This window comes from Lagopus leucura, unplaced genomic scaffold (genome assembly GCF_019238085.1).
Source record: "Lagopus leucura isolate 7727_CA_CO unplaced genomic scaffold, USGS_WTPT01 Super-Scaffold_760, whole genome shotgun sequence".
In the NCBI taxonomy this organism is placed as follows: Eukaryota; Metazoa; Chordata; class Aves; order Galliformes; family Phasianidae; genus Lagopus; species Lagopus leucura.
The window spans coordinates 12358577-12385446 of record NW_024962257.1 but is presented as its reverse complement, the minus strand read 5'-3'; the positions used below and the strand labels follow the sequence as shown (position 1 = coordinate 12385446).

Below are 26870 nucleotides of genomic sequence, written 5' to 3'. Positions count from 1 at the left end.
GGCAGAGAGGGGGTCACTGCCTATCTGTGTTTCTTAGGAAGGTGATGGAATTGAATTCCCATCTGGAGAGGGCAAACCGTGGATCTGTGATACGTGTGGCAGTTGTGGTGTTGTTATATTTTTGCCTTTTTTCTCTCTCGGGCAGAAGATGGAAGTGTGTGTGTCCTTTCCAGTGATTCTCTGTTTCCATAGTGGTAAGGATTTAAGAAAGCCTAGGGTGCAGTTAATGTCTCAGGTCTGTTTTCCTGATTTACTTCTTTTTTTTCCCTAACCACGTGCCTCTCGGTGCTTCAGTTGTTGCTGTATTAAAAGCTCTAATTGTTGCTATGTTTGGATCACAATTTGTTGCATGTATTACATCCTTAATTACTTGAGGGGGAAAACATGAAGTATGTTTTCCTTTACCAGAGCCCCAGTTACCACTGTGCAATGTCTCCAGAATGAAGGACCCTCCAGAGAAACACAATACTGCTTGGAATGGCAGCTGGAGTGGGGCTGGAATACAGATATTTGTTCAGTTCTGCTTTAGTATTAAACTGCTTTTCCTTGTAGTTTCAATTTCCTGTCTAAGGTGGAAAATGGCTCTTTCATACATCGTTGTGGTGAGAGTAGTCAGTTGGTTGTGCTGGTCGTACAGATGACTGAGTACCTGAATACTATGACAGAAGTTGCTTACCAAAACCTGCAGCAGGCTTTGACTCTCCACATTGATTTAGATTCTGTAACTACGGTCTGAAACGTACCAGGGCTTTTTGTCACTCTGAAAAACTTTTGGTTATAGACTAACTTCTTCATCCTTCAGCCAATTCATCCAATGATTGTTGAGAGTGAAAATTCCTACCAGCAGGTGTTCAATACTAGCTTTGTGTCCAATGTGCTGATCCTTAATTCAGGATCTCTCTTCTGGTGCCAAATATTTTGACCTAAAATAGAATTGGTTAGAAGGAAAGTAGTAGAGGATTTTTTTTCTTCAGTCTACCCTTCCAAGTAGGCTATTCAACTTCACCTTAGAGTCTGTGCTTCATGTGTATTATGGTAATTATGGGCTTGTCTCCTAAAACTTACAGCACTTCTTTAGACTGCGTGCATCAGTTGCTTTGGTAATTTCTGTCCTGTGGATTCAGAGTCAGTTTCCCTCTTGGCATCTCAGGCGTCATTCAGGCCTTTGGAACAAAAATATATAGCATGTAACTGCATGTATTCTGCTGATTCATGGGATCATGTTTTTGATGGTCCTCGCTGATGTTTCAATTTTCTATTATTCTTTTTATAGCCCTCTTAGGGTCTCCAGCTGGTGGAATGCAGAATTCCATTGGTTCAGTTGGAACAGGCCAGCAGAATAATCCATCGCTAAGTAATCCTAATCCGATTGACCCCAGCTCCATGCAACGAGCCTATGCTGCTCTTGGACTCCCATATGGCAACCAGCCTCAGACACAGTTGCAGCCCCAGGTACAAGGCCAACAGCCAGCACAGCCTCAGGCTCACCAGCAAATGAGGACCATTAATGCATTGGGTAGGTGGAAAAAATACCAAGAAACGAAGGCGTTTAAATAAACCAAACTGTGGATTTTTTAGGATGAATTGTATTTCACAGGAGCGGAGTGGTGACTTTCTGTTAATGCTGATTAGCAACTTAAAAATTATACTATTTAAACACTAACATTCATTTATGTCTGAATATTAGAAAGCTTTGTATGCATTCCTTCTGCCAAATGGTAGTGGATTAAGTTCCTTCTGAAGTACAGTCCACAGCTTTTTGCTGTTTAAGGTGATTAGATAGAATTCTGTCAGAATTTTTGTTTGTTATTTGCTCTAGCAGACGATCACAAATGCTAGCTTCTTTCAGGAACTTAGTTGTTATTATCATCGTTCTGCCCTCTAGAACTAATATTTAAAGGTTATGACTTAAATGTTCATAGACTAGTTGTTTTCTAGGAGAAGATGTTCAAACTGAAATTAGCATACGCAGTAGCTGTGCATATGCACCACAGTGGGAACTAACATAAAAGTGCCTATTTGGCACACTATTTATTTGGCTAACCAGTTGTCTGTTAAATGTAGTTTTGTGCTGATGTCAAAATGGTGAACCAGGTACGAATGACGTTTGATTTTGTCTCAAAGGAGCCAACCAGATGAACCTTCCCACAGGAGGAATAACAACAGACCAGCAAGCTAGTCTAATTTCTGAAACTGCTCTTCCAACATCCCTTGGGACAAATAAGTAATGCACACGTTTTCACTCTTGCTCACTTAAATATTTATTTTCATGCTTTATGAATGTAAATAAAGAGCGTGCTTTAGAAACTAATTGCATTGCTGCTTGAAGTGATCAGTCACATCTATAGCTGCTCTCTTCTTTCATGTTTCAGTTCTACATCTACCACTTTAGAGATCCCCAGAAGAGTTCACCAGGAGATCCCCAGAACATTTAGTGGTTTTAAATAAATTCTGAAGGGAAGAATGTGTTGTATTTTTAAATGTACAAATACCTTAGCAGATACGAATTTTTATCATGTCTTTTAAGCTCCTGGGCTTTGCTGCTGTATGCTTTGTAGCTCGTTGAGTTGCTATCGGTATTTTACTTACAGAGTGTTTGATGCAATAACTACAAGTGAAAGCAATTAAAAACTACTTTTGCATCAGACATACTACAGAGACATGCATTCTTTAACAGCCCATTCCTCTCTTTGCTTTAGCCCCCTCATGAATGATGGCACAAATTCTGGCAATGTTGGAAACCTCAGCTCAATGCCAACAGCTGCACCTCCTTCTAGCACCGGGGTAAGGAAAGCATGGCATGAACATGTCACTCAGGACCTGCGCAATCATTTAGTGCATAAACTGTAAGTATTCACTGAGACCACGGATTTTTTCCTGAATATTTTTAAGTAATTTCAGTATTGCAGTTCTCCTAGCTGGGAAGTTGTTAATGGAAGTAGTCGTGCTCTTGACACTGTGCCATTGATAGTGAGCCACTGTCTTTAACTCTCCTCCTTGGTTCATTCTCCTTGCTCATTAAGGGATGAAGTAGTTTATATGGCTAGTAAATTTGTTCTGCTGTAATAAACAGAAGTATTTAGATTCCAGATTATCAAACCTCGCATTCTTTTATCACTGGATTTGCTTTAAACTTGTGGGGAATAATACAACATAGATTCTATTTTAACCAGTTTTGATACATTTTTACATCTCTGATGTATAAGGGAACGTGCTGAGTGAAGGTTATAAAGCTGTATAGAATTACCAGTTTTTCTGTGAGGAATTCTTATTCTCTCTCATCTCTTGTAGTGTCCAAGCCATCTTCCCCACTCCGGATCCGGCAGCACTGAAGGATCGCCGCATGGAGAACTTGGTGGCTTATGCAAGGAAAGTTGAAGGAGATATGTATGAATCTGCCAACAGTAGGGTAGGTTGCTTCAGTCTGGGTATCCAGAATGTGTTCAAGGGCTGTTGTATTGCCAATCTTAGAAGCATAAGGAAACCCACAGAAAATAATTTCACCGTTGTGTTGATGAGTGGAGTCATGCTTTCTGTCTGTGGCAGTGTTTGTGTGGCACCTTGCTCTCTGATTAATGTCACTCCAAACTAATTCACCTCCTGCAGGTCTGTGAAAACAACGTTGTGCTGGCCATTTTCCATTCCCCTGAAAGTCTGACTGATGCACAAGAAAACTTGAGCACAGCTTACAGTTCTTGATGCCTCCCTTGCTGACGTTCCATTTTGTGGAAGTCTCTGTAGATAAGAGTTCTGATGCCTCTTTACCGTTGGAGCTTTTGTCTAGGACACAGTCATGTTAAGCTGCTTACCTTTTACCTACAGTGTTGTAATAATTTCTCTGCTACTCAGCAGCATTGAGTGTGATTTGGCGAAGACAACTAGCAGTTTCAGCTAACAGAATAAGAGATCAGTTTGCCTGTGTTTGTCCTGTGCATGGGAAACAGGTCAGAATTACCTGTTCATGAATTCTTTGTCTCCAGTGAGGTGTCAGCTCAAATCTGTATTACTCAGAAAACAAAACCCTGTTGGTTCACAGTGAACATAGTATTTCTTTATGTCAGTGCAGTTTTGCCACCTTAAAGGAACCACTCCCTGAAAGTTTTCATCAGGTAAAAACAGTAGTGCTGTACTGATAGCTAGTGAAATCTTACCTGTTTAGAATGCTGGGGTATTGTCATTAGATGAGAGGCACATACCCAGAAGTATCTTCTCTTCATCACGTAGAACAGCTGTCAGAGCCTTGTTGGCACAAGACTCCTTTATGGGAACTTATTTAACTTGGCTCCAAAGCAGTGAATTTGGAAGAAGGGAATAGTTAAGACATTCTGCGTGATTGCATGGGGAATTCGATCTTTCTTCTTGAGGAGCATTAGTTTTGCTTTGACATTGAAAAATGGGTCAGTATAAGGTGTCAAACTGCATACTAATATGTGCTCCCTGTAAATACATCCCTTTCCAGGAGTCTTTGTGATATGAAAGTAGCACAGTCTTAAATGCACAAGTAGGAAGGTGAAGCGTTCAAGCAGAAAAAGGGGCTCCTTGTGCTCTTAGAGTGGACAGCAGGCTGGGCTTTCTTAACAAGGCTCATGAGGGGTACTCATCTCATCCTGATTTTCTGAAGTGAGCTGGATCCTGCTGTAATAACCAATTCTAGTTCAGTTTGATACGGATAAAACAATTCTGAGACAAATACATTGCTGAGCCTTGGCTCCGTGTAACACTGGGTTCACAGGCAGGGGTGTCCCACAGAATAAATGTGCTCTCAGGGCTTTGTGGCATTATTTTTGCCTTTAACAGGTGTGTGATCTCACGCTTGGCAGATGTGTCCAGCAATTGCTGGCAGGCAAAATTGTCTCCCTTGCTGTGCAGCGTGAGTGCCTTATTTGATCTGTTGTCAGGGTAGATTCAGTAAAATGGATTTCTTTTTTGTCTTGTGCAGATGTAGTGCTTAGCTGTCTGTGCCTGAGGATTATTTTTCACTGATTTTTCTCCATTCCTCTGAGGTTTTGTTTGGTTTTGCTTATTCCCTGCAATGCCTGTCGGTAATGAGACCCTTTAGGAAAAGCAGTTCCCATCTTTATTTAAGAACTGATCTGTCCTTAACACCTATCTCCAGAAGTTTGTTTTGCATAACTGTGTTTCCAGGGACATCTTTTTGTTTTGTCTGTGCATTAGTGGAAATGCTTGTTAGGAAAATATTGTTTAAAAATCATTAACATGTAGAAACTGAATCTTGCTTTCTACAAGCAACAGAGGCCCTGTAGTCTCCTCCTTTGTCTGCTAATCTGCACAAAGTAGGTGCAGTGAATAGTCATGAAGCCGAGTCTCCTAAGTGTTTCCTGGGAGCTTGGTTTTGCTTATCTGGGTTAAAGCAGGGATGAGACTGTCTTGATTTGACAATTCTGAAAGTAGTTCCTGTTCACCTTGGCAGGTTTGTGCATTAAAAACTGAAACAAAAACAAATCAGCTGACTATTCAGGTAGACTTGCATGGTTTCTGTCACTGCTTTCTAGTACTTGACGTCGAGTGCTATTTTTCTTTTTTAGGATGAATATTATCACTTATTAGCAGAAAAAATCTACAAGATACAAAAGGAGCTCGAAGAGAAGCGGAGGTCTCGTCTGCATAAACAAGGGATCTTGGGAACGCAGCCAGCCTTACAGACACCAGGACCTCAGCCCCCTGGCATCCCACAGGTGGCTGCTGCCATGGGCCAGGCACAGCCTGTGAGGCCTCCCAGTAAGTGCTTCTGCATCAGGGTAGGCACCAGGGAAAGCAAAGTGGGGCAACAGGGGTTTTGGTTCTTACGCTTCGGCTGCAGCCTTGCAGGGTTTGTGCCCCTGTGCTTTTCGGACTAATCTCGTGTTCAGACACTGAGTCTTTTCTCTGACCATGTGTCTGTTTCTGTTGCAGATGGGCCGATGTCCATGACAACTGTGCCTATAAGTCGTATGCAGGTTTCTCAAGGTATCTGTGTTTTCTTCTCTAACAACACTTTGTGGGTGCAAAATAAAGCATTAGGGGGAATGCTGATCGTCTCTTTTGATCTTGGAATTGCACTTGGGGGGGGGGAGGGGGGGGGAAACTACTGGGTGTCCCTTTTTCAGCAGTGTTCTTTGTTGTTGCTCTGAGACAGTAACAGTCTCAGTGCAGTCATAGAATCATGGAATCCTTAGAGTTGGAAGGGACCTCTGAGGGCCATCTGGTCCAACTCCCCTGCAGTGAACCAGGACAGCACAGCTAGGTCAGGTTGCTCAGGGCCTGATCCAGGCTTGCCTTGAAAGTCTCTAGGGATGAGACATCAACCACACCAACCAAATCTCTGGGCAGTCTGCTCCAGTGCCTTGCCACCCTCACTGTAATATATTTTTTCTTTATATCCAAGGTAAATCTAAGTCAGTAGATGCTCAGTACTTTGCTAGTGACTGGGAAGTAGTTCAGTTGTTTCAAAAAGAGGAGAGGGCAAGGAGAGAGATGTTAACTGCAGAGCAGGAGAGCTTCAGTATGTTTTTATCATTGAATAAGCCCCAAATACACCTGTGGCTGGAAACTTATCACTTCAGTCCTGCACATCCTAGAATGTGTGTAACTGACAGTATTCTGTCTTGGTTTCTGGTGAGAAAGTATATTTAAAAAGGCATTCTTGTCTTTTTTGTGCAACTGATGTTTGCCATCACTAATTTAGGGCTATGGGATTGTGGGTAGCTTTCTCCCAGAGAGTCCAAGCCTCAGAGTTACAGACGTTTCAGCTTCCCTCAGAAGAGTATCCCCAATTACTTTATATCAATAAACCATCCTGTATTATTATATACAGCATTGTGTCTTTACAGATCATCCACACTGCTCACCTTTAAGCCACCATTAATTATACACTCCTTAATTGGCATTCTTCTAAACATTTTTTGCGTCTTGCTTTCTTTCTTAAGCCAAGTAATTTAAGCAACATTCAAGGAAAAAGGTGATGTGGAGGGCAGTTGAATTTTAGCCATAAGAAATGCAAATTTTATAGTAGTGTCATAAATAATAGGTCATTTGTGATGACTTGTTCCTAATGAGTTGTTTTGGGGGTGCATTTGCAGGAATGAATCAGTTTAACCCCATGTCCATAGGGAATGTACAGATGTCACAAGCACCCATGGGACCCCGTGCAGCTTCTCCAATGAACCATCCTGTACAGATGAACAACATGGGCGCTGTTCCTGCGGTTCGTACTTGTTGTTACCCAGCTCTTCTCAGAATTGGTTGATGCTATTTAACGGTGTTAACGCTGTTCTGAAAAGGCCGTGTCACACAGTAGGACTGTAAATTGTAGGATAATTTCATGAACATGCACCGAGTCTGTCAAGCTTCTGTTGAGGCATTTGTTTTCACTATTGACGTGTCTTAAAAGAACGTCTTTGGAGAGGTAAATACCAGAGTTGCAATATTCTGCAGGTCTGTGGAAGAGCAGAGTCCTTTCAGGAGCTGTTTCGCTGCAGTACGTGTACTTTATTCCTCCAAGAAAACATGTTTTTATTCTTCAGGGAAAAAAAAAACACCAAACACCTATACATTTAAAGTGTTAGTATAATTTGAATATTAGATTGTATCAAAATAACGCCCTCTTGAATACCATGAAACAAATGCTAACGTTATGTGCATATGCCCACTTCCATTTGGTTTACTGAAGGCACTTTTCGTTTTATTTTTTGTCACATCTTTTGCCTCATTACTTTGATGGTATTTTCCTTCGTCTTGCTGCATGATAAAAAATGTTAACATCTTTATTTTGGTGTTGACTTCTAGATGGCAATGTCTCCTTCCCGAATGCCTCAGCCACAGAACATGATGGGAGCCCATTCCAACAACATGATGGGTCAGGCTCCTACCCAGAACCAATTCCTGCCTCAGAATCAGTTTCCAGCTTCCACAGGGGCTATGAATGTGAACAGTGTTGGCATGGGTCAGTCAGCAGCCCAGGCAGGGGTGGCACAGGTACGATGTATTTTCTAATACCTGCATTAAATGCTCTTCATAATTTTGGTCTGATGTGTTTTATTTGCGTATCTCTGTGTATCGTTGTTTATTGCAGTAATTCATGACTTCCAGGAGCATTACCTCCATATGCTAACTGGGCAGTGTCCTATAATTCCCAATGTAAATTCTAAAAAATATGCTGTTTGAGATGCTCAGGAGAATATTAGAAATTGTTTGTGGGGCACATATGAACACACACCTCTGGGTTTGCGTGGACTTTATTAGCCCACTTTAAATCAAGAATTACAGTAAAGTGGCTGGGAAAGGTCTTCTGAAATCTTTTGCAACCTCCCTGCTTCCAAGCAGAAAACATTTTCCAACGAGTAGATCTTTTGTTGCTGCTATAATCATCGTCAGCGAAGTAAGGGCTCATGGATGATGTCAGAGGAAGAGATTTGTTGGGTGCTGTATTTTTCTTGTTTGTTTTTTGCCTGGTTTACAGGTAAAGTAGGTTAGCTGAGATCTCTGAGGTGCTCTGGTCCATCATCGAATGAGAGGAAACTTAGATTGTGAGACTTAGCTCAAGGCAAGTTTTGAGCAGCCTCACGATGAAGCACCTGTAAATTCTTGGACCCTGGTTCAGTTACTTGACCAACTCGTCAGGGAAAAACAAACAACAGAATCCTGAACTTTTGTTTCTTACAACTGACTTTACATAGGCAATAGAGAAGTAAGTTTTAATTTAAATTAAAAGCAAAAAAAAGCATCTTAAGCCTTGTGTTTTGCAATAGGGCAGCCATTAAATGTGTTGAGTTCTTTTCCAGAGCAGGGCTGCTAGTCCTGAGCTAGAGTGTGTATTCACATGAAACTGTTTTGTATGCAAAGTGAGACCTTTGCCCAGCTAATGACATGATTCAGAGACTGTCTGCAGGTTTGTGTTACTCAGACTGTGAGGATTCCTTCTGTGCACTGGTAGTGTTTGTGGAAAGTGATGCGTGAGGCACATCTAAGTTTAGCATCAAGGTCTTTGAATAAAAGCTGACAGAAATGATTAGGAAAATGAGAGAACAGTCATCTGCATGACATAGATGTGTTTTAAGGATTATGTCAGTGCTTAAACGTTGATTGTGATTCCCAGAGTTTTGGGAGTGATGTGTCTGTAAGAAGATCTCTTTCCCTCCAGCAGGGGCAGGTTCCCAGTGCTGCTCTTCCCAACTCCATGAACATGCTAGGACCACAGGGTGGTCAGCTGTGCCCACCAGTGACCCAGCCACCTCTGCATCAGACTACGCCTCCCGTGTCCACTGCTGCTGGGATGCCGCCTATTCAGCACCAAACACCGACTGGAATGACTCCTCCTCAGCCAGCAGCACCCACTCAGCCATCCACACCAGTCTCATCTTCAGGACAAACCCCTACACCGACCCCGGGTTCTGTTCCCAACGCGACCCAAACACAAAGCACGCCTACGGGGCAGACTGCAGCGCAGGCTCAAGTCACACCGCAGCCTCAGACCCCGGTTCAGCCCCAGTCTGTGCCAACCCCACAGCCATCCCAGCAACAGCCAACATCTGTGCAGGCACAGCCACCTGGCACTCCAGTAAGTATCAGCCACTTGTGTTTCCTCTTGTGTCGTGGTGTTCCACAGAAGTCCTCCCTATGTATAGCACCGCATGGCGAATGTGTAGAGTCCCTACGTTGTATGGCTGTCGATTCTAGCTTCTACTTTAGAGCAAAGGATTCCTTGTCCAGATATGTAAAAACGTGTGTTCAGATTATCTCAGCATTGTTTGAAGGAGGGGGGGCGTAATGAATGACTTCAATCTGCTCAAAGTAAAAATGGCAGCAGTGTTTAGAAAGATGAGGAATATCAGGCCTAATATAATATTTGGCCTTAATCAGAATCAGTCTTTTCTGATCATAAAATTTGCGTAGGCTTTTTTCTTTTAAGCTTTGTAGTGAGGAGGAATATACCATGTTTTACTGGGCAGGTGTTTTCTCTGTAAAAGAAGCCTCTTTGTTTGGAGCAGAGATCTTCCTTTGCTCTTACTCTGTAAAGCAGAGTTACTGAATGTGTTCTGTGGAAACTTGACTACAGTGAGCTCCTATATCCATGTTCTGCACTGTTTTGGAATATCATCTCATGTCTCTTTTTTGTGCTGTTCATTTTTTAGTAAAGGAAAATATTTCTATATATGCAGTGTCTTTCTTTTGTACTGTTTTTACAACAGCTATCCCAGGCAGCAGCTAGTATTGATAACAGGGTCCCCACCCCTGCCTCAGTTGCTAGTGCTGATACGAATTCCCAGCAACTAGGACCAGATGCACCAATGCTAGAAAGCAAATCAGAAGTTAAAACTGAAGAAACTGAGCCAGAGACTAGTGAGACACAAGTGGAAGCTAAGACTGAGGTAAATGAGATTCTATACAGCTTAACTGAAAGCAGTGATAGATATAAAAGCACTTGATGATATGTCTGAATTGATGAGCTAAGGGGCGAGAAGAGGGTAGTTACTGGAAAGTAACTGTCCTGAGGAAAGCCATGGATGGAGAGTGCTTTGACAATCTCATAAGCTAATATTTGAATGACTGAGTTCTGAGTCACAGATGTAACAATGCATCTTGTTGCCTCCTTTCTTAAGGTGGAGGAGGATTTACAAGGATCTTCACAAACAAAAGAGGAAACAGATGGAACTGAGCTGAAACAAGAGCCAATGGAAATAGAAGAAAAGAAGCCTGAAATAAAAGTAGATGCCAAGGAGGAAGAGGAAAGTGGCACTAATGGAACCAGTTCACAATCCACATCACCGTCTCAGCCCCGCAAGAAAAGTACGTGTATGAAAACTGATTCTTTTTTCTTGCATACTTTGATGCGGCCCTTCCGTTTTCTGCGGTCTTTGTTCCTGCTGGGAGGGGTTTGTTTATTTCTGAAAGTATAATTCCTCTAATGTTACTCAAATCAGAGGTGAGCGTAGCGTGTTGTGTTCTTAATGCCAGCAGTGTCCTCGCTGTTCCACTTTCTGCCCAGGAGGACCAAGGAGGTAAGGGAGTGGTTGCTGCTTGGATGACGTGCATGAATCTCTCCCTCTACGTCTGGGCCAGAACTCTTTCCCAGTAGCTCAGTATAGATGTGAAAAAACAAGAAATATCCATTGCTAAAGAAAACGGCCAAAAATAAATTACTTCTCTTTGTAATGAAGGCAAGATAAGGTTTTTTGGACTCAAACTCAAAACCTTAGCTGTCTCGACACTTGGGTTTTTGAGATGACCGTTTCTGTGTTCAGTTTTTGACCAAAGGTAAGCTTTCAACATAATGTAAATGTCAAATAAAGAAAATGGGAAGTTGCATTCTATTTCATTTTGTCTTCACTTTCAAAGGAAACTACATGTGGTTACATTAGAAGAACATTACAGATGTATGAATGTGATCAAGAAAACATAGTTTTAGTTTGTACAGCTTGAATCTTGATCTCTTATAAATATGCCTTGTATTGTATTTAATTATTAGACATAGTCTTATAATAAAGCACGTTTTCCTGTAGGTGTTCATTTCTGTTTGTAGCACAGTGTGCCAGCCAAACTAGAGTGAGCTGCAGAGCCCGTTTCAAACTAACAATTATAAACAAGTTGAGTCCCAGTGGAAAGAATCATTGCTTCTCCTTCAGTATTCTTGCAAGTAAATGGAGGCAGTAGCTGGGAGAAGATGGTTCTTGCAGAGCTGTACCTTGTCATTCTGGTGATTCAGGCTGGGTTACTGCGTGTTTCCAGCACCTCATTTAGTAACACAGTTCTTGTCTTAGAAATATTGTCGCTAAGTAGCCATATAGAGTAATTTATGTGCAGCCCTGGCAGGTACAGCTGCATGCACAATTTTAAGCTGAGCCATTTTCTCACCAAGTAGTTCATCCAGCTTTAACGGAGCGTTTGCATTTAAACACAAAATAAACCAAGAGGTATTCAAGAGCAAATACAGTGAAGTGTGCTTAAAGGTTTTATGGTATCTTAAAACTGCTTATGAGACTCGTCCCATGCTTTCTCATTTGTTACATTGGTTTCATTTTCCATTGGTATTTGAGACTCCTGATAGCATGGGAGGGATGAAGAGCTGCACTCCAGAGTGACCTGGGATGCAGATTGATGCTGCAGCTGCTATGGGGAGAGTCTCAGAGCTGGAAGTGGTTGTAGGGTGTGTGCTGTGAGATTTAGCAAACAGTCACCAGGTGTGTTTGTGTTTGAACAGATTCACCTGTGCCGTTAAAGGAGTGTCTTTTTGAGTGGCTTCTGCTGTGCAGTTGGAGTCTATCAGTACCCCACACAACCAGTTGTATTGAGCACTGTAGGTTGAAGGGAAGGCTTTTGTTTGCTCGCCTCTTCCCTTGCAGTTTTCTCAAAAGAAAAAGTGATCCTGTCACCTCTTCTCATCATAGCTGCCTGCCTTACAGCTTGATGGCCTGCAAGATGAGTTGTATTGGTTTTTTCCTTTATTATAAGTCATAATAATGCAAGGCCTGGTTTGAGTGAAGCTTCCCAGGTGTATTATTATTTTGAAGGTGTCTTCATCTTCCTTTCAGAATTTTCTCCTTAGTAATTATAAGCAGAATTTCCTATTTGAGGAAACGAAACTTTTAAAGTGAAAAAAGGGAGCATCTTGCTCTTCTGTGGCAGGTAGCACATCATGGTGCAGGCAGAGATCCCTCTTTCTTCTTACCACCTACACACCCCAGACAAAATTGGGATAACTGGGTGTGCCAGCTCCTCGCAGAGATGTACTGCAGGAGGAGAACCAAGGGCATGTAATTGAGGAAGAGGAGAGAATGGTGACTTTCCTGTAAGATCTGCATATAGAAGGAAGCTGTGTTCCAGTGCTGTGTTATTAGTCACCACCTTAGGAGCTAAAGATGAAGGCGACTTTTCTTTATATTCTTAGGTGAAGTCATAGCTCTGAATAACTGGATTTTGAATACATCTGTATTTTAAACCAAAATGAAAGTAGATGAGAGATGTTCTCAGGAATGATCGTCAGTCTTTAAGGAACTTAACAGAAGTTCTGCTGAAGCTCTGTTGTTCCGATTTAAATTGAGATCACATGTGTTTGAAGGGATGCTCGAGCTGGTGGTGTGTTGTTGTGTGGGTCAGTGCAGGGAAACTTCGTACAGCAGAGTCAAGCAGATGTCCAGAATAAATCATTAAGGAGACTTTCTGACTTTCAAATAAGTGAGGTCATTTGGATTATCAAATTTATAAAGTGCGTGAATGAACAGTTGCAGAAACAAGACAGAATACTTAGGCTGTATTTCCCACTGTTCTCGAATTCTGTAGCACAACTTTGTTTATACAGTTTTGAGAGTACATATTAGGATTCCTTCCATGGGAAAGTGTCTGTGCAGTGGAAGCAAATCACTGATGTTGGGAGTGAGGTGGTGGAACAACTGAAGTGACGGCTGTATTGCGTGGTGCCATGAGAGCAGAGATGGTGAGGGCTCAATGCAGGCGTACAGCAGGGCCTTGCTGCAGCTCCTCGGGCAGCTTGCATAGCCCTTGCCATGATTGGGCTGGCTGAGCTCTGCTAGTTGCCACTTGCGACAAGCAGCAATCCTCTCCCAGTTACAGGCAGCGCATTCAAACTGTCTTCCAGCTTCCCTTTGCCCTGCAGGGACAGTTTTCATCCTGCCTAATGATTTCTAGGAGGTTCGGCATCCACAGGTGCCTGAAAGCGTTGAGACCTTAATGCTTCAGAAACTGTTGAGTTGCATCAACTTCCAGTGCTTTATTTCAGTGTTTTGAGATGAGAAGAAATCCTCTCAGAAATAAAACACTAATCAAAAAAGAAAAAAATAAGTAAATTTTTTAAAATCCATTGTTTTTTTTACCAGAAGTTTCCCCTCCCAGATCCAATTTATATCTTAATAAAGCACCGTCTGAACAACACAAGCAATGATCAGCCTCAAAGGGGTCACTGTAGCCCTATTGATTTAAGTGCTTTCAAGAGAACTCCTGATTGCTCCCTTTTATTGGTTTTGTTCTCATTTCAGCCAGGTAGATAAATATTAAATGCCATCCTGCTCTTCTAAGTTGTCGTCTTTTTTTCCTGAATAATAGGCATTCTTCCCTATTTAAAGCCCCTGTTCCTAAGGAAATAAATGTAATTACACTGCTGAGATGTTCTAAGAGCTCTCCAAGTTATCATTATTTTTCAGAAAATGCATTGCCTTTCTTGTCCTTGTCATCCACTATTGAAAGAAACACGGCTGTTGCCATGCCACTGTTGCCAAGTGGTTGTAATGATGCATATAAATCTTGGAGGTATTGACACTTTCAAAACCAATTAACGGTCCGTTGGACTGGGACTGTTTGGATGCCATGGCCAGAAAATCCCTGTGCCAGCTCTCAAGACATCTGGTTACCTTCTGAAGAGCTGGCTCTTCGGGATTCCTTTACTGGAAGAGTCTTGACACAGGAGCAGCTAACGGTCTCAGAAGGGAAAGAGAAAATACGCTGTTGATCTCCTCTGTGAATGGTGAAGCTTCATCCATGTTGATGGTTAATTTGCTTCTGGATAAATCTCGCATCATCTGGAAGATGCATCACTGAATTGTTCTTATCCCCCTGTACTGAGAATGTAATCTAGTATGATTCAATTAAATGCAAAAGCTGCTCAGTCGTCTCTTGATGATACATGTTGCTTTTAATCAGCAATGTAGATGAGAAAATAACTTGTAGGATTTTTTTGTTACAGCAATTCTTTATTTTTCTAGGGGAATTAAGCGGATAGGATACCCAGCAGGAATTTTCCTAATCTTTCCATCTTTCATTAACAGTTTTCAAACCCGAGGAGCTGCGCCAGGCGCTGATGCCTACGCTGGAAGCCCTGTACCGGCAGGACCCGGAGTCTCTGCCTTTCAGGCAGCCCGTGGATCCCCAGCTCTTAGGGATTCCGGTGAGTTGGCAGTGAAACACCCAGTGCTGCACTGCTGTGCCTTTGCTCACACAAACGTTTCATTGTTTCTGCGCAACACGGTGTGAACAGTCGGTATCTGAGAGACGTTGTGTGTTTGTTTGAAGGACTACTTTGACATTGTGAAGAATCCCATGGACCTCTCAACCATCAAACGTAAATTAGATACGGGGCAGTACCAGGAGCCCTGGCAGTATGTGGACGATGTCTGGCTGATGTTCAACAACGCCTGGCTTTACAATCGCAAGACTTCCAGGGTCTATAAGTTTTGCACTAAACTTGCAGAGGTGTTTGAACAAGAAATTGATCCCGTTATGCAATCCCTTGGCTACTGCTGTGGGCGCAAGGTAGGTCTGCCAGGGACTCGGGCGCAGTCACACTTTTCCACAGAGCTGACTGAACTGATGAGACGTGTGCTTTGTGTAGTCCCTTAGCTTTTCTAATTGAAATAAGAAACGGACGGGCTTGTGAGGGTTGGACTTTTCTTCACCACACTATGAGTTAAAAAAAAGCATTAGTAGTATCCTTCTTGCTGTTAGTCTGTCATTGTCTGTATCTCCCTCAGAGAGAGAAGGCCTTTTCTGATCAAAGCAGTACTAAAATTCTTTGCTTCCATTGTCCATTGCAATCAAGTAGGTGGCTAGAGAAGTCAGCTCTTCACTTCATAAAGCCAATTACTATAATTCTATTAAGAGAGCTTTGCTAGTATATTTACAGTAGCTTAAGAAAGTGTAATAACAATGTATTGTGATATCCTCAAGTTAGCCTAATAGATATTTGATTAATAAAAAATTACATCTTAACATGTCCTTTCTCACCATTTTTTTGCAGTATGAGTTTTCTCCACAGACCTTGTGCTGCTATGGCAAGCAGCTGTGTACTATCCCTCGTGATGCTGCCTATTACAGCTACCAGAATAGGTAAGTCCTTGGCTGCTTTTCTTGTTTTTCTTTTTTCCTTTTCTTTTGCCTTACTCAGGAAAGCAGTATTGTTTGTGTTGTCTGCAAGCGTGGAGGAGGATTATTAACCTTCTCTTTCCTTTGTCTGCTAAGTCAGGAGAAAGTTGGTTGCTTACCCTTGCATGCTGTCCTTTTGCAGGTGCCCCTCTAGTTTGCTGTACTGCAGGTAGATAGACGTGATGCTTAGCTGCTTGCTGTTGGCGAGGCCGTGCTGCTGAAGTGCAAGTGCTGTGTTCTCCTCAGTACCAATAGCAGGGCACGCTGAAGGGAGAAAGGTGGAACTGCCGAGAGGGACTGAGATGGCTGAATTGCCTTGGTCTGGAGAATGACAAAAACGTGCAGCTTTGTTTTTGAGTTACTGTCAGAGTTTAGGAAGTGTATGGTACAGTAATAAAGTTTAGCAGTCTCTCTTTTATCTTCTCAGTACTTAATTCTCTTTAAACTAGCTTGGACTTATGTTTACAAACTTCTCAGACTCCATGGAAATATCAGAAAATAATACTTGATGCTGAATTTTTTTCCTTGTTACTGTTAGGATTTGATGTATGATTGTTAACCAATAGCATTGTAATATTTTCCATTTGATACGTAAATCAACACTGCTGTGCTGAATAACAAAGCGAACTTAGAACATGGCTTTGTTCTCACTTTGCCTTCTTTGATTTATTTTTTCCCCCAAAAAAGAAAAAAATGACAAACTATAGATGTGCTGTGGCACCAGCTTCCATTTCCCTGTTTAAAAGATTTCCTTCTGAGGGTTTCACAGTCCGCAAGCCATGCCAGCTTTGAAGTGTGCAGCAGGCTGTTGTCTGAGCAAAGTTATGGAATGAATCCAGGCAGTCAGTGCCTGCATATTTAGTCTCCCTGCAGGCCGTCCCTACGTCACCAAATGCATTGTAAGATGGTGTAAGACTGTTGTGTACCACTGAGCTGGAGCAGCACAGATGTGGGAGATGAAAAGGTGTTGCTTTGCACTGTGTGTTGGGACTGAGGTAGATTGCAGTGTTACAGAGCAATGCAGATAGTGTTGTTATGGAGGAATGTCGATTCACAAGCAATCATAAAAGGTTTCACACAGCTGCTCTGAACTCTCAAAAAAGCCTGTCTGAAGAGAAGTACAGCAATAAAATGCATTTAAATGGATAGTACTTCAGTGGCCACTGTGGTCCTTAAATACCGGTGCTTTGTGATAGGATTTTAAATGCTTGTCATGTTATACATCCGGGTAGTGTGGTACATAAAAAGAATAGCAACTTCAAAAATAATTGGAGAAGTCATTTCTCTTTCAAGCTGTTTGGGTGCTAAATCACCCTGGTTGCTCAATGGAAGGCTGTGTTGGTGCTGATGTGAAGCACGTGGTTGGTGCTGCACTGGGTTCCTCGGGGCTCAGTGATGCACCGTGGCAGCTTCCCATCTCTTAGGGGTGAGGCAGGTCCCTCGTGTAAGGTTTAGAATTAAAGGGTGGTGGTGGCAGGTCAGAAAGGGATGCTGTGAAAGGGGAGTTCACTGCGATGTCAGTGGGCAGTAACAGAGATGGAATGGGCACAGGTGTATTGGGAAAGAGTAGGGCGCTTTTGGATTTGGGCTTTCCTGGCTTGTTTTTGAGGTTTGTATTTCAGGCTGCTAAAATCAAGAGAGAAGTCTTTTTATAGGTTTGCTTAACAAGGTATTTCTGATGCTCAGTCGCTGTATTCTGAAGCGTGTGTTTGGCTGATGGGATCATAGAGACCTCTCATTCGTCAGCTCTATCACTCTAAAACAGTCAGTTTGTTTCCTATGACAGTGGTTTTCACATCTTAATTTTTTCTTAACAAAGAAATCAGTGGAAAGAAAATCTGTCATTCCAACAAAACTGTAATTGTTTGAATGTTCCTGACTTCTTCAGCATACGGAGCAGACAGCATTGGGCTTACTGGAAACCAGGTGTATTTGCAGCTAAGAAGAACTAGGCACCGTTCAATAAATGAACTCTGCCCCTGCAATTCAGGGATTGAAAATTAATCATTTAGAATAGAACCGTTTGGCTTCCACAAATAACACAGAAGCTTGGGTTAGAGCAAGGGTTCAGAGAACACGCTTTTCCTGTGGGTAAAGCAGTGGGTATTTCAGGTGAGTCCTAGTGTCCAATTGCTAATCTAGAAGTTCCTTCAAATACACTTCAGTTGCAGTTGGAAATTGGTGTGCTGACACAGATGAGCCTTCTCAGGACTTTGATAATGAGCCGTAATGTGACTTGTCTCTGATAGATGGGAATCAGTCACCTGAGCAGTCTGCATTTGAAAAGCTCTCCATTTTTCATGTGTTGCAGTGAGCACCTTCCATGAATTGTCTGACTGTTACAGCTAGAATGTCGTATGCTTCCCCAAGTGTTTGGTGAATATTTGTAGCAGCATGCAAAAAAACCAATAAATTACAAGAAGGTCTCCATTTCTGCGGGTCCATATTCATAATAACTTAGTTATTATTTCACCTGGGTTTATCTTACGGACCAGCATTCATGATCTTCGGGTGATTCATTTTCACTCTATCTCAGTTTCTCTTTCTCCATCTTAATACCACATATGAAGGCTGAACTCTTGCTAACTTTAGGCCTGGCTCTGCAGCACGGAGCAGCCCAGGGTGGCTGCTGTGTGAGCTGGGGTGGTTGTGTCAGTTGTTCTGAACATGAGTGGTAATTAACTACGTCTGGGTTTGCTGAAATTGAACCAAGTATGAATGGAAGCTGTGCCGGTGGGCTCTTCTGGTTACAAGCCCCTTCGTTTGGGTCATCCTGTGTTTTCATTGCTTCTCCCTTTGACTCCTAAAATGATCAACCCTGAGAGTCAGCGTTTGTGAGCTCATGGGGTTTTTGTTGTTGTTTTTTTAATTAAATTGTATAGAATGACATAGTAAGAATCAAGAATGGATTGGCAGTACGTAAAAAGCAGATAAGCCCCGGCCCTGCTGTGGCTCTGTCACCTGGGCAGTGTGGGCTCAGCACGAGGGAGGTGCAGCATGGCTGCCCATTCCTCAAAAGCTCTGCTGTGGAATTGCTCTGTGCTCATCACGAGGCACTCACTCATCACTCCCAAAGACTACAAATGAACAGAATCGATCTTTTTTTGTTCTCCTGGCCTCGTTCAGTTGCATTAGCAGCTCCTGGTTTTGCTCGAGAGGATGATGTGTTTAATCCCAGCTGAGCTGACCTGCAGGAGATGAGGCACGGGCAGTTAGCGTGCGCTTGGCTGTGAGCAGGGAGCAGACATCTGAGCTCACGTGGTTGCTATCAAAACTGCAACTGCCCTGCTGGTGAAGTTATTACACGGCTCGGTCAGTATGTGCTGTGTGAAGTAGAAGGAACCCAACCCTCCTTCCTCTTTGTGTCACTGCACGCCCAGCCCCGTGTGGAAGGAGCTCTGAGCGTGCTGCTGTGTTTCAGTGGTTCCTGGCGAGCTGGGCGGCTCTTGGAGCCAGAGCCAAGCTGGCAGGGCTGCAGGGGTTGGAAGGCTCCTAAAACCGTGCTGCCTTAACGCGGCCCTGGCTTTGCACTCTTCAGAGCTCCTTCCCTCGATGTGCTGGGTGCTGCCCAAGGACCGGGCGCTGCTCACCTGGTGCTTCACGGCACACGGCGCTGGTGTCACGGCCTGCCTCTGCCACAGCAAGCAGTTCCAGCCTGTGCGTTTCAGCAAAGGCCACTCGCTGGCTATGGTTGGCTCCTGGGAAGCGCAGTGCTGGGATCTGCCCCAGGCTCACAGCAGTTCAGGCGTGTGAGGATGTGTTGTAAGGGACAGAGCTGCCTGCTGACCTCCATCCCTTCGGTTGTCGGTTCCTTGTGACACTGAGTCTCGTTTGATGCCTCTGATGCTCACCGTTCGTACGGTTGTAGTGTTTGAGTACTAAAACTGCATTTGCTGTGCTGCCGTTGCTGCTTATACTCTCTCACTCTTGAACCTCCATAAAGCTCCCTTATTTTGATGATCCTTTGTGGCCTTCCTGCATTTTACAGCTGTGGCCTCTCTTTGTTACCTTTGTTCATGTGTGAATTCATATCCTTTCCAAACATTTAGCCTTTCGTTTTTAATGACCCGGACAACGTTGGTTCCAGTTCATCAGAAGCAAAACAAAACGAACAATTTAAAAATAAATAAAAAAAAATAATATGTGAAACGTAGATTTTTTTTTTTTCAAATGCAGATTGTATTTTTGTGGAGTCGCCTTCCAATGTACTCAGCTTGGTTTGTGAAACCATTGGTTTGCTGAGTGTAGTGGGATTGGCTCTTGGTCTGGGGACCAGAAATTCTCTCCAGTCTCGTATTCGATTTGTAAAGTTTAATTGCGCATCGTTAACGTACCCATAAATATATTGTATGTATGTACAATATTTGATGTTGTTCACATATATACATATATTGTATTTATATAGATAAATGGCTGGAAACTCTGACCCATAATTGCATTTCTGTTAAATGTTTGTCTAGAGTATGGATTTGGTTTCATTTATATTAAATAATAAAAGCTGAGCAATTGGTCACATTTATTCTTACAGTCAAATAACTTTTGAATTGAATATTTTAATAGCTATTTTTTTTTTCAATACCAAGTGTTTCTGCTTTTATAGTTTTTACTGACAGCCAGTAAATGCTTTCAGCATATTTTCTAATTGCTTAAACCTGTACAAGTGTGTTCCTAAGGCTTCTTGACAGGCTGCTTTTTTTAACCAAAGGAAACCCAATCAGTCTCAAGCCTGCAATCACAATGTTTTTTTTTCTTAAGCAATGCAAATCAAATCCAAATTCTTCAATTTGAGGCCTCTGTAAACGTAGCGCTTGGTAGCTACTGCATTAATCCTGCCCAAATTTGGAATCTGACCCTCCTCTCTGTTAGTAATGATGGCCGAAATGTATAAAATGAGACCGAATGCTAATCTGTGCTTTGCCTTGGCTTTCTGCTCTGTGTTGTCTTGGTGTTTGCGTCTTACCTCTTACGTCTGTGCTGTTTGTTCCCTCCCCTGTTCTCTAACCCTGCCGTCCCCTGTTCCTCCTCATTGTGCACACTGACCCACCAATCAACCAACAAACCCCCCTCGGCGTGCGATCTGCCCTGCTCTGGTTGCTGCCTCCGTGCTCGGGTGGCTGTGTGTTGGGCTGGACCAGTTCACCCAAATATGGCCTTCTTGCTGACAGGTATCACTTCTGTGAGAAGTGTTTCACTGAAATCCAGGGGGAGAATGTCACCCTGGGTGATGACCCTTCCCAGCCTCAAACGTAAGTAGTTCCCTTTCTTCTTCACGCTTTGTTTTGTTCTTAAAGGAGGGGCAGTGGGTGGTTCTGATGCCTAGCTTGGCACTGTGGCCACTTGTGTCGGTGGGGAAATGCTGTGTTTCTCAGTAGTGGGTGATTTTTTGCAGTAACTGATGATCGATGGCTGTTCCTGTGCCTGGTGCCCAGGTGCCATTGGTGCCCAGTTGTGCTGCCTGAGAGCTGCCCCAGGCTGCAGGGCTGGCACTGAGCAGCACGCTCAGGGGGAGAAGGGGGCTGTGCTGTGACTGTCCCTGGGCCTCTTCTCACATGAAAGGTTTCTGCCAGTCCTGGCGCCTCACCTTGCAAAGCACAGCTTTTCTTTATGAAACCAATGGCTTGCCTTTAACCCAGCCAGAAGGGTGCTGTGAGACACATGAGCAGCACAAGCTGCTTTGGAGGGTGGCTGCTTTACTGGCTGTACCTTGCCTCCTTCTTGATATTTTAAATTTACATATATGCTGTTTATTATTTTGGTTTTAATTTACCACAGAAAATGAAATGGGGAAAGTATTTTCTATAGCTTAAAATGAATTGTGTTCTCTGAATAGAAAACAAAAGCTGATACAGTTCCTTCAGATTTGGTTTGCTTGTTTGCTGCAGTTCAGAATAGCATGATATAGTGTCAGCCTCTGATAAAACAGTGCTACTGAGCTTTCATGTTAACTCTTTGTCTCTAGAACCATCTCTAAAGATCAGTTTGAGAAGAAGAAGAACGACACGCTAGATCCTGAGCCGTAAGTAACCAGGCCACTCTTGCTGCTCAGATCACTCACAGCTTTCATTTCTCCTCTAACCAGCACTTCAGAAATGAGAGAGAGAATAAAGAACTCTTCCTTTTTTTTCCATCTCTGCCCAAGCAGACGGTGAAATCTTTCTCCAGAGTTCACAGCACCACATGTGATCTTGGTGTCTGCCTTTGGTACCAAGACCTGAGTGTGACCCTGTTTCAGTGGCCATTCCTCTTTCTGTTTGGCTGAAATAGAAGCCTTAACATCTGAGTGCCATGCTCTTCCCCTCAATGTTTGGGTATTTACAGGTAGCCAAAAAGGAGGAGGTTAATGGGTGCTTCTAGCAGAAGAGATTAATTTGTTTAAGCCTTCAATTTAAGAGGGCTGTTTTGTTCCTTAGTTTAGAATAATTGTTAGTATCCTACAAATAAAGGGCAAATTTACACATTTGTTTTTTTAAATGTGGACCTTTCCAATGGCTGCCACTGCTGAAAAAGGTCATGCTCTGCACTGCGGGGTTCTGCCCCAGCACTCTGTGCTGCTCTGTCCCTTGGGGCTTATTTGGAGACTGGTGGATGCCCACATCATAAAGTGACAAACTAACCTGGGACAAACAAAATAAGCAGGGGGAATTCCATCCTGGCAGTGCTGAATTGGCTCAGTAAAGCTCCAGCAAGCACCAGAATGGCATTGCCATGGGAGTGACAGAAGAGCACGATCCCTTTTCCTGGTGTTGACCTGCTGCCTTGCCATAACCCCATGGGGAACTTGTCCCTCCTGTAACCCAGCTATACATGCTGAATGCTGAGGAAAAAAGAGGTGGGGTAGAAAGCTTGAAAGAATTTAAGATTGTGTGAAGCAAAAAGCTGGCGAGTGTTTGAAGTAACTTCCTTTCATGCAACTTACTTGCTGGTTTTATTGAAGTAATTCCTAAGGTGTGTTCTGCCCTGTGCTGCACAGCCTTGCCCTCCACCATAGTGAGCATTTCATCCCAAGCACCTGGCAGTTTGCTGTTCTCTCCCCATTTAGCTAGACTCCTGGAACTCCTTTCTCACTTCACTGGAGCACTTAGCCACTGGAAGGGGCATCCTTCTCGTGAGTTTGTTAGCCTTGGAAAAGTCACATGGGATATTTCTGTAGCAGCAGTGTTACGCTTCCTGCTGTCCCTAAGTGGCTGCTGCAAGATTTAATCACTGCTCGTTTGTTCTCTGGCAGTTTGTTCCTCTTTTCTCATGCTTGCAGGTACCTGGTAGAGCTGCTCTGCTTTTACAGGCAGGCTGCTGAGCTCACCATTGCGGTGCAGTCCATAAACACTGTGGCAGCCCAGACAAAAGAGACATTAATTTTGAAGTATCTTAAAAAATCAGAAAACTCTACTGCAGACCCGTGCAGGCAGAGGCATGTTAATACACGTCCTCTTGGCGTGCTTATTCATGAGTGACTCCCTTGTACATCTACAGTAAGTTGAGCAACCATTTAGTCAGCTTGTGGTTGATGCAGAAACTGACAGCTAAGTCTGTAGAGGTTTTGTTAAGCAGAATTCTGTGAAGCTGGGAAAATTCAGAGCTCAGCTTAGAAAAAGATAGGATCATAGACTCACAGAATCACCAAGGTTGGAAAAGGCCTCTCAAATCATCCAGTCCAGCCGTTCACCCATCACCAATATTTCCCACTAAACCTTGTCCCACAATACAACATGTAAAGGTTTCTTGAACACCACAAGAAGAACTCAGGAGCTCACATCTGACACTTGTAACTACTAAATTTGCAGGTCTTCTATGTGCGTGAAGAGTAGTGGAGGGTTGGCTGTTGTTCTTGCTGCTGAATTCTGGAATATTACCTGCCTAGCAACAGAAGTGACAGGCTGTTCCTTTTCCTTCTCAGGTTTGTTGACTGCAAAGAGTGTGGTCGGAAGATGCACCAGATTTGTGTATTACATTATGATATTATTTGGCCTTCAGGGTAAGATGTTTCTTAGCTTTCTAAGCCTTGTGTGATAAGACTGATGTTGTTTTCATAATTAAGATTTTCTGCTTTTGCTCTTTAATACGCAACACTGTCCTTTAATAGCTGAGTACAAATGGACAAAGCATTTCTAAATTTTTGCATCTCTGGTCTCATTTCAGTACATACAGATGAAAAAGTACATGAAACAGATTTGTTACATACTCAGATTTCTGTGGTTCTAAGCGGTGGGACCTGATTGACAATAAATTTGTGTACTAAAAAACACAGATGCAGGTGTAGCTGTTTGACAGACTTAAACTGACACAGAAGGGCATAAAGTCCCTCAAATGGAAAGGTCAAATCCAGAGGAAAATACACCGTACGTTGATGGTTAAAATTATGGGTTCAGACTTTGAGCTGCATGCAGCCAGGATTGCATTTGTCAAGTTTGTGGCACTTCTGTTTTTTCTCTTCAGGTTTGTGTGTGATAATTGTCTGAAGAAAACTGGTAGAACACGTAAAGAAAACAAGTTCAGTGCTAAAAGTAAGTCTGATGTTTCTATTTCTGTGTTTGATTTTCATTCTCTCTGCCAAAGGATTTCTTCCTTTGCAAGTATTTGTCAAATATTAGCTTTCTCATTGAGACTTGCCATGATAGGTAGTACAGGAGCATTTGCAAAATGGGGAATGGCATCACCTGAGGTTTTGCTGGCTGTCAGTATTTTAAAGACTTGATCTTTATGAGTTTGTAGTCAGCCTTAATGCTGCCTGAGGCCTTTGGCATCTGTGTGCCTGTTTTTCCAAGACAAAAAGCAAAAGAAACAAGAAGACGGAGGAGGTAAAAAGGGGAAAAAAAGGAAACAGAAACAGGCTGCATGCACTTACAGGCTGTATTTAGACACGTTTCCATGTAGTGTTGAAGTAACAGTAAATCACCATCACCTTTGTGCCCTGGAAGTAACGAGTAGTAACAGGTTGTGCTGCGTTTCAGGTGCACTGTGGTGGTGCCAAACACTGATGTGTTTGAAGAGCTTTTCTTGCTCTTTGAGTGGACTGGGATAGAACTGTCCAATGGAATAAGTAAGCTGTAGTGTTATAATCTACATCTTACAAGTACCTGCTGTTATAACCTGTTGGAAATGTCACTGAGAAGTGTGCCAAAAGCTTCTGGGTCAACTTGTCTCCATCTCCTGAGCAATCCTAACACAGACACTCTTTGCATCAGAGCACATCTTAATGACTTCTGTTTGTAGTGGAGGGCAAAAACAACAACAAAAAAGAGGTAGGGGCTGGCATTGGAAATGCAGCATCAACAGCCTAGAGTGGAAAATGACTGAGTTTAGAAATAGAGTGATTCAGGTGCACTTAAAAGAAATGGATGCAAACTTCATTGACAAGCACTTGTGGATGCTCTTCTTTCTCCCTTGTTCTTTGGTGCTTTGAATTCTGGGTTACTTTGTTGTACTGAAAGTTTGCAAGCCTGACTCTTCAAATTCCTTCTAATAAAGGAGTGGTTTTGCATTAAGCTAAGTTTTGGTATGATTGCATGTGTTGATTGCATTTTCAGCACCATAGAAGATTTGAAGCAGGATATTTGAGGTGGGGGGGAAACGTGGCTCATACAGCATTATCAGGTTACAGTAATCAGAGCCATCTCTGGGGTAACCTGACATGTGAAATGCTATTGCTGAAAAGATGGAAATTGCTCTCATTAAAGACAGATGAAGATTGTAAGAGAACATTAATGAAGTGAAGAAATAAAAATGTCATTGTAGATAACCATTTTAAATAGCTGCCTTTCCTTTTATATGCTGACTTTACAGAGTGTATCGATTGAAATTCTTACATGTGCCATTTCTTACAAGTGTGCAGTTTTCCTGTAACAAAGCTTGGAAATGTCTGAGTAACCAACATGTAGTTTGAAGTAGTTTTGTTCGTGGGGCATTAGGACAGGGAAGGAATGGAAAGCTTCTCCCTTTGTCTCCTTTCCCTACTCCTTGCCTACCATCTATTCTTTGTCCCACGATGATGTGTAGCCCATTGGTGGGCTCAGCTCTGGGGACCTCTGATGGAAATGCAGGAACAGGGAAGGAAAGCTTCCTCTTGTCAAAACTTGGTCTGCTGACCTAAAAGCAAACAGGTGATGAATGCTGGAAGCATTAACTCGTTTTCTCCCCCTTCCTATCACTCCTCATAAAAGCCCATACCAACGCACCACCAAGATTTCTGTAGTCTTTCAAGCTTGGCACCACTGCTAACACTCACGAAAGCACATCAGTCAGCTGAAACCTGTTCCTACTGTGTATTAAATGAAAGGCACTTGAGGCATCCTTACAAAAGTCCCAGTAAGCTGGAAATGGGACTGGATTCCTGTCTGTCCTGTTGCTCACCCAGTAACAAATGTTCACCATTGCTACAACAGCAAAAATTCTGTAGCAGGCTGCCTGGAAGCCTGCCATGTTGTTGTTGGTGTGGTTACCTTCTTCAGATTTGAGCTACAGTTTGAATTGGGCGCTGAGCTTTCATTGGAAGTTTGTTAGACGTGTTTAACAAGTAAAATGCAGGTGCTTTTAAAAGGCTTTCTCATGTTCTGACATTTCAACCATCCAAACCCGGGGTTTGGATCCATGCTTTACAGTGTGTATAATCTTAATGCTGCTTTTAAAATCTATCCTGTTTGGCCTTTTTTCTCAGTTTTTCACATCTTTATGCGTTACAGCATAAGGAGGAGGGAGATAGCCTTTGGTTTTTAGCATTAGGGAGGTGGTAGGAAGAAAACACAGTAAGACTGTAGATTCAACTGAAAGAGCTTTCTGAAATTGTACCAGCTTGTTAGCTGGAACGGAGCTGTTTCTGTTTTCTCCTGTTTGTTCCGAGAGAAATCAACAAAACCAAATCATTTCTTTGGAGCATAGCTTAATTTCCTTTAAATCAGCCACCTTCTGTTACATGTAGAAAGCCCAATATCTCCCATCAGCATATAGAAAATGCTTAAGGGAATAAGTGTATTTTCACTCCGGGCCTCTTTCAATTTATACTGTGGTTG

At 42.7% G+C, this 26870-nt stretch overlaps 1 protein-coding gene across 5 annotated transcripts in view; it reads left to right on the top strand.

The window, feature by feature from the left end:
- LOC122175933 (CREB binding protein) overlaps nucleotides 1-26870 on the top strand; it is a 76799-nt gene that overhangs the window by 37487 nt on the left and 12442 nt on the right. For 2 of the 5 annotated variants that reach the window (XM_042863978.1, XM_042863975.1), the window contains 18 exons: nucleotides 1274-1516; nucleotides 2125-2224; nucleotides 2700-2846; nucleotides 3292-3409; nucleotides 5547-5739; nucleotides 5914-5967; nucleotides 7080-7204; nucleotides 7786-7974; nucleotides 9140-9556; nucleotides 10188-10367; nucleotides 10599-10785; nucleotides 14775-14893; nucleotides 15019-15258; nucleotides 15743-15831; nucleotides 21033-21113; nucleotides 21827-21883; nucleotides 23762-23839; nucleotides 24301-24368. In XM_042863978.1, coding sequence (XP_042719912.1) covers nucleotides 1274-1516; nucleotides 2125-2224; nucleotides 2700-2846; nucleotides 3292-3409; nucleotides 5547-5739; nucleotides 5914-5967; nucleotides 7080-7204; nucleotides 7786-7974; nucleotides 9140-9556; nucleotides 10188-10367; nucleotides 10599-10785; nucleotides 14775-14893; nucleotides 15019-15258; nucleotides 15743-15831; nucleotides 21033-21113; nucleotides 21827-21883; nucleotides 23762-23839; nucleotides 24301-24368 — 2685 coding nt within the window. The remainder of the gene's footprint in view (nucleotides 1-1273; nucleotides 1517-2124; nucleotides 2225-2699; nucleotides 2847-3291; nucleotides 3410-5546; nucleotides 5740-5913; nucleotides 5968-7079; nucleotides 7205-7785; nucleotides 7975-9139; nucleotides 9557-10187; nucleotides 10368-10598; nucleotides 10786-14774; nucleotides 14894-15018; nucleotides 15259-15742; nucleotides 15832-21032; nucleotides 21114-21826; nucleotides 21884-23761; nucleotides 23840-24300; nucleotides 24369-26870) is intronic. The other 3 variants (XM_042863977.1, XM_042863976.1, XM_042863979.1) reach the window with 3 other exon arrangements.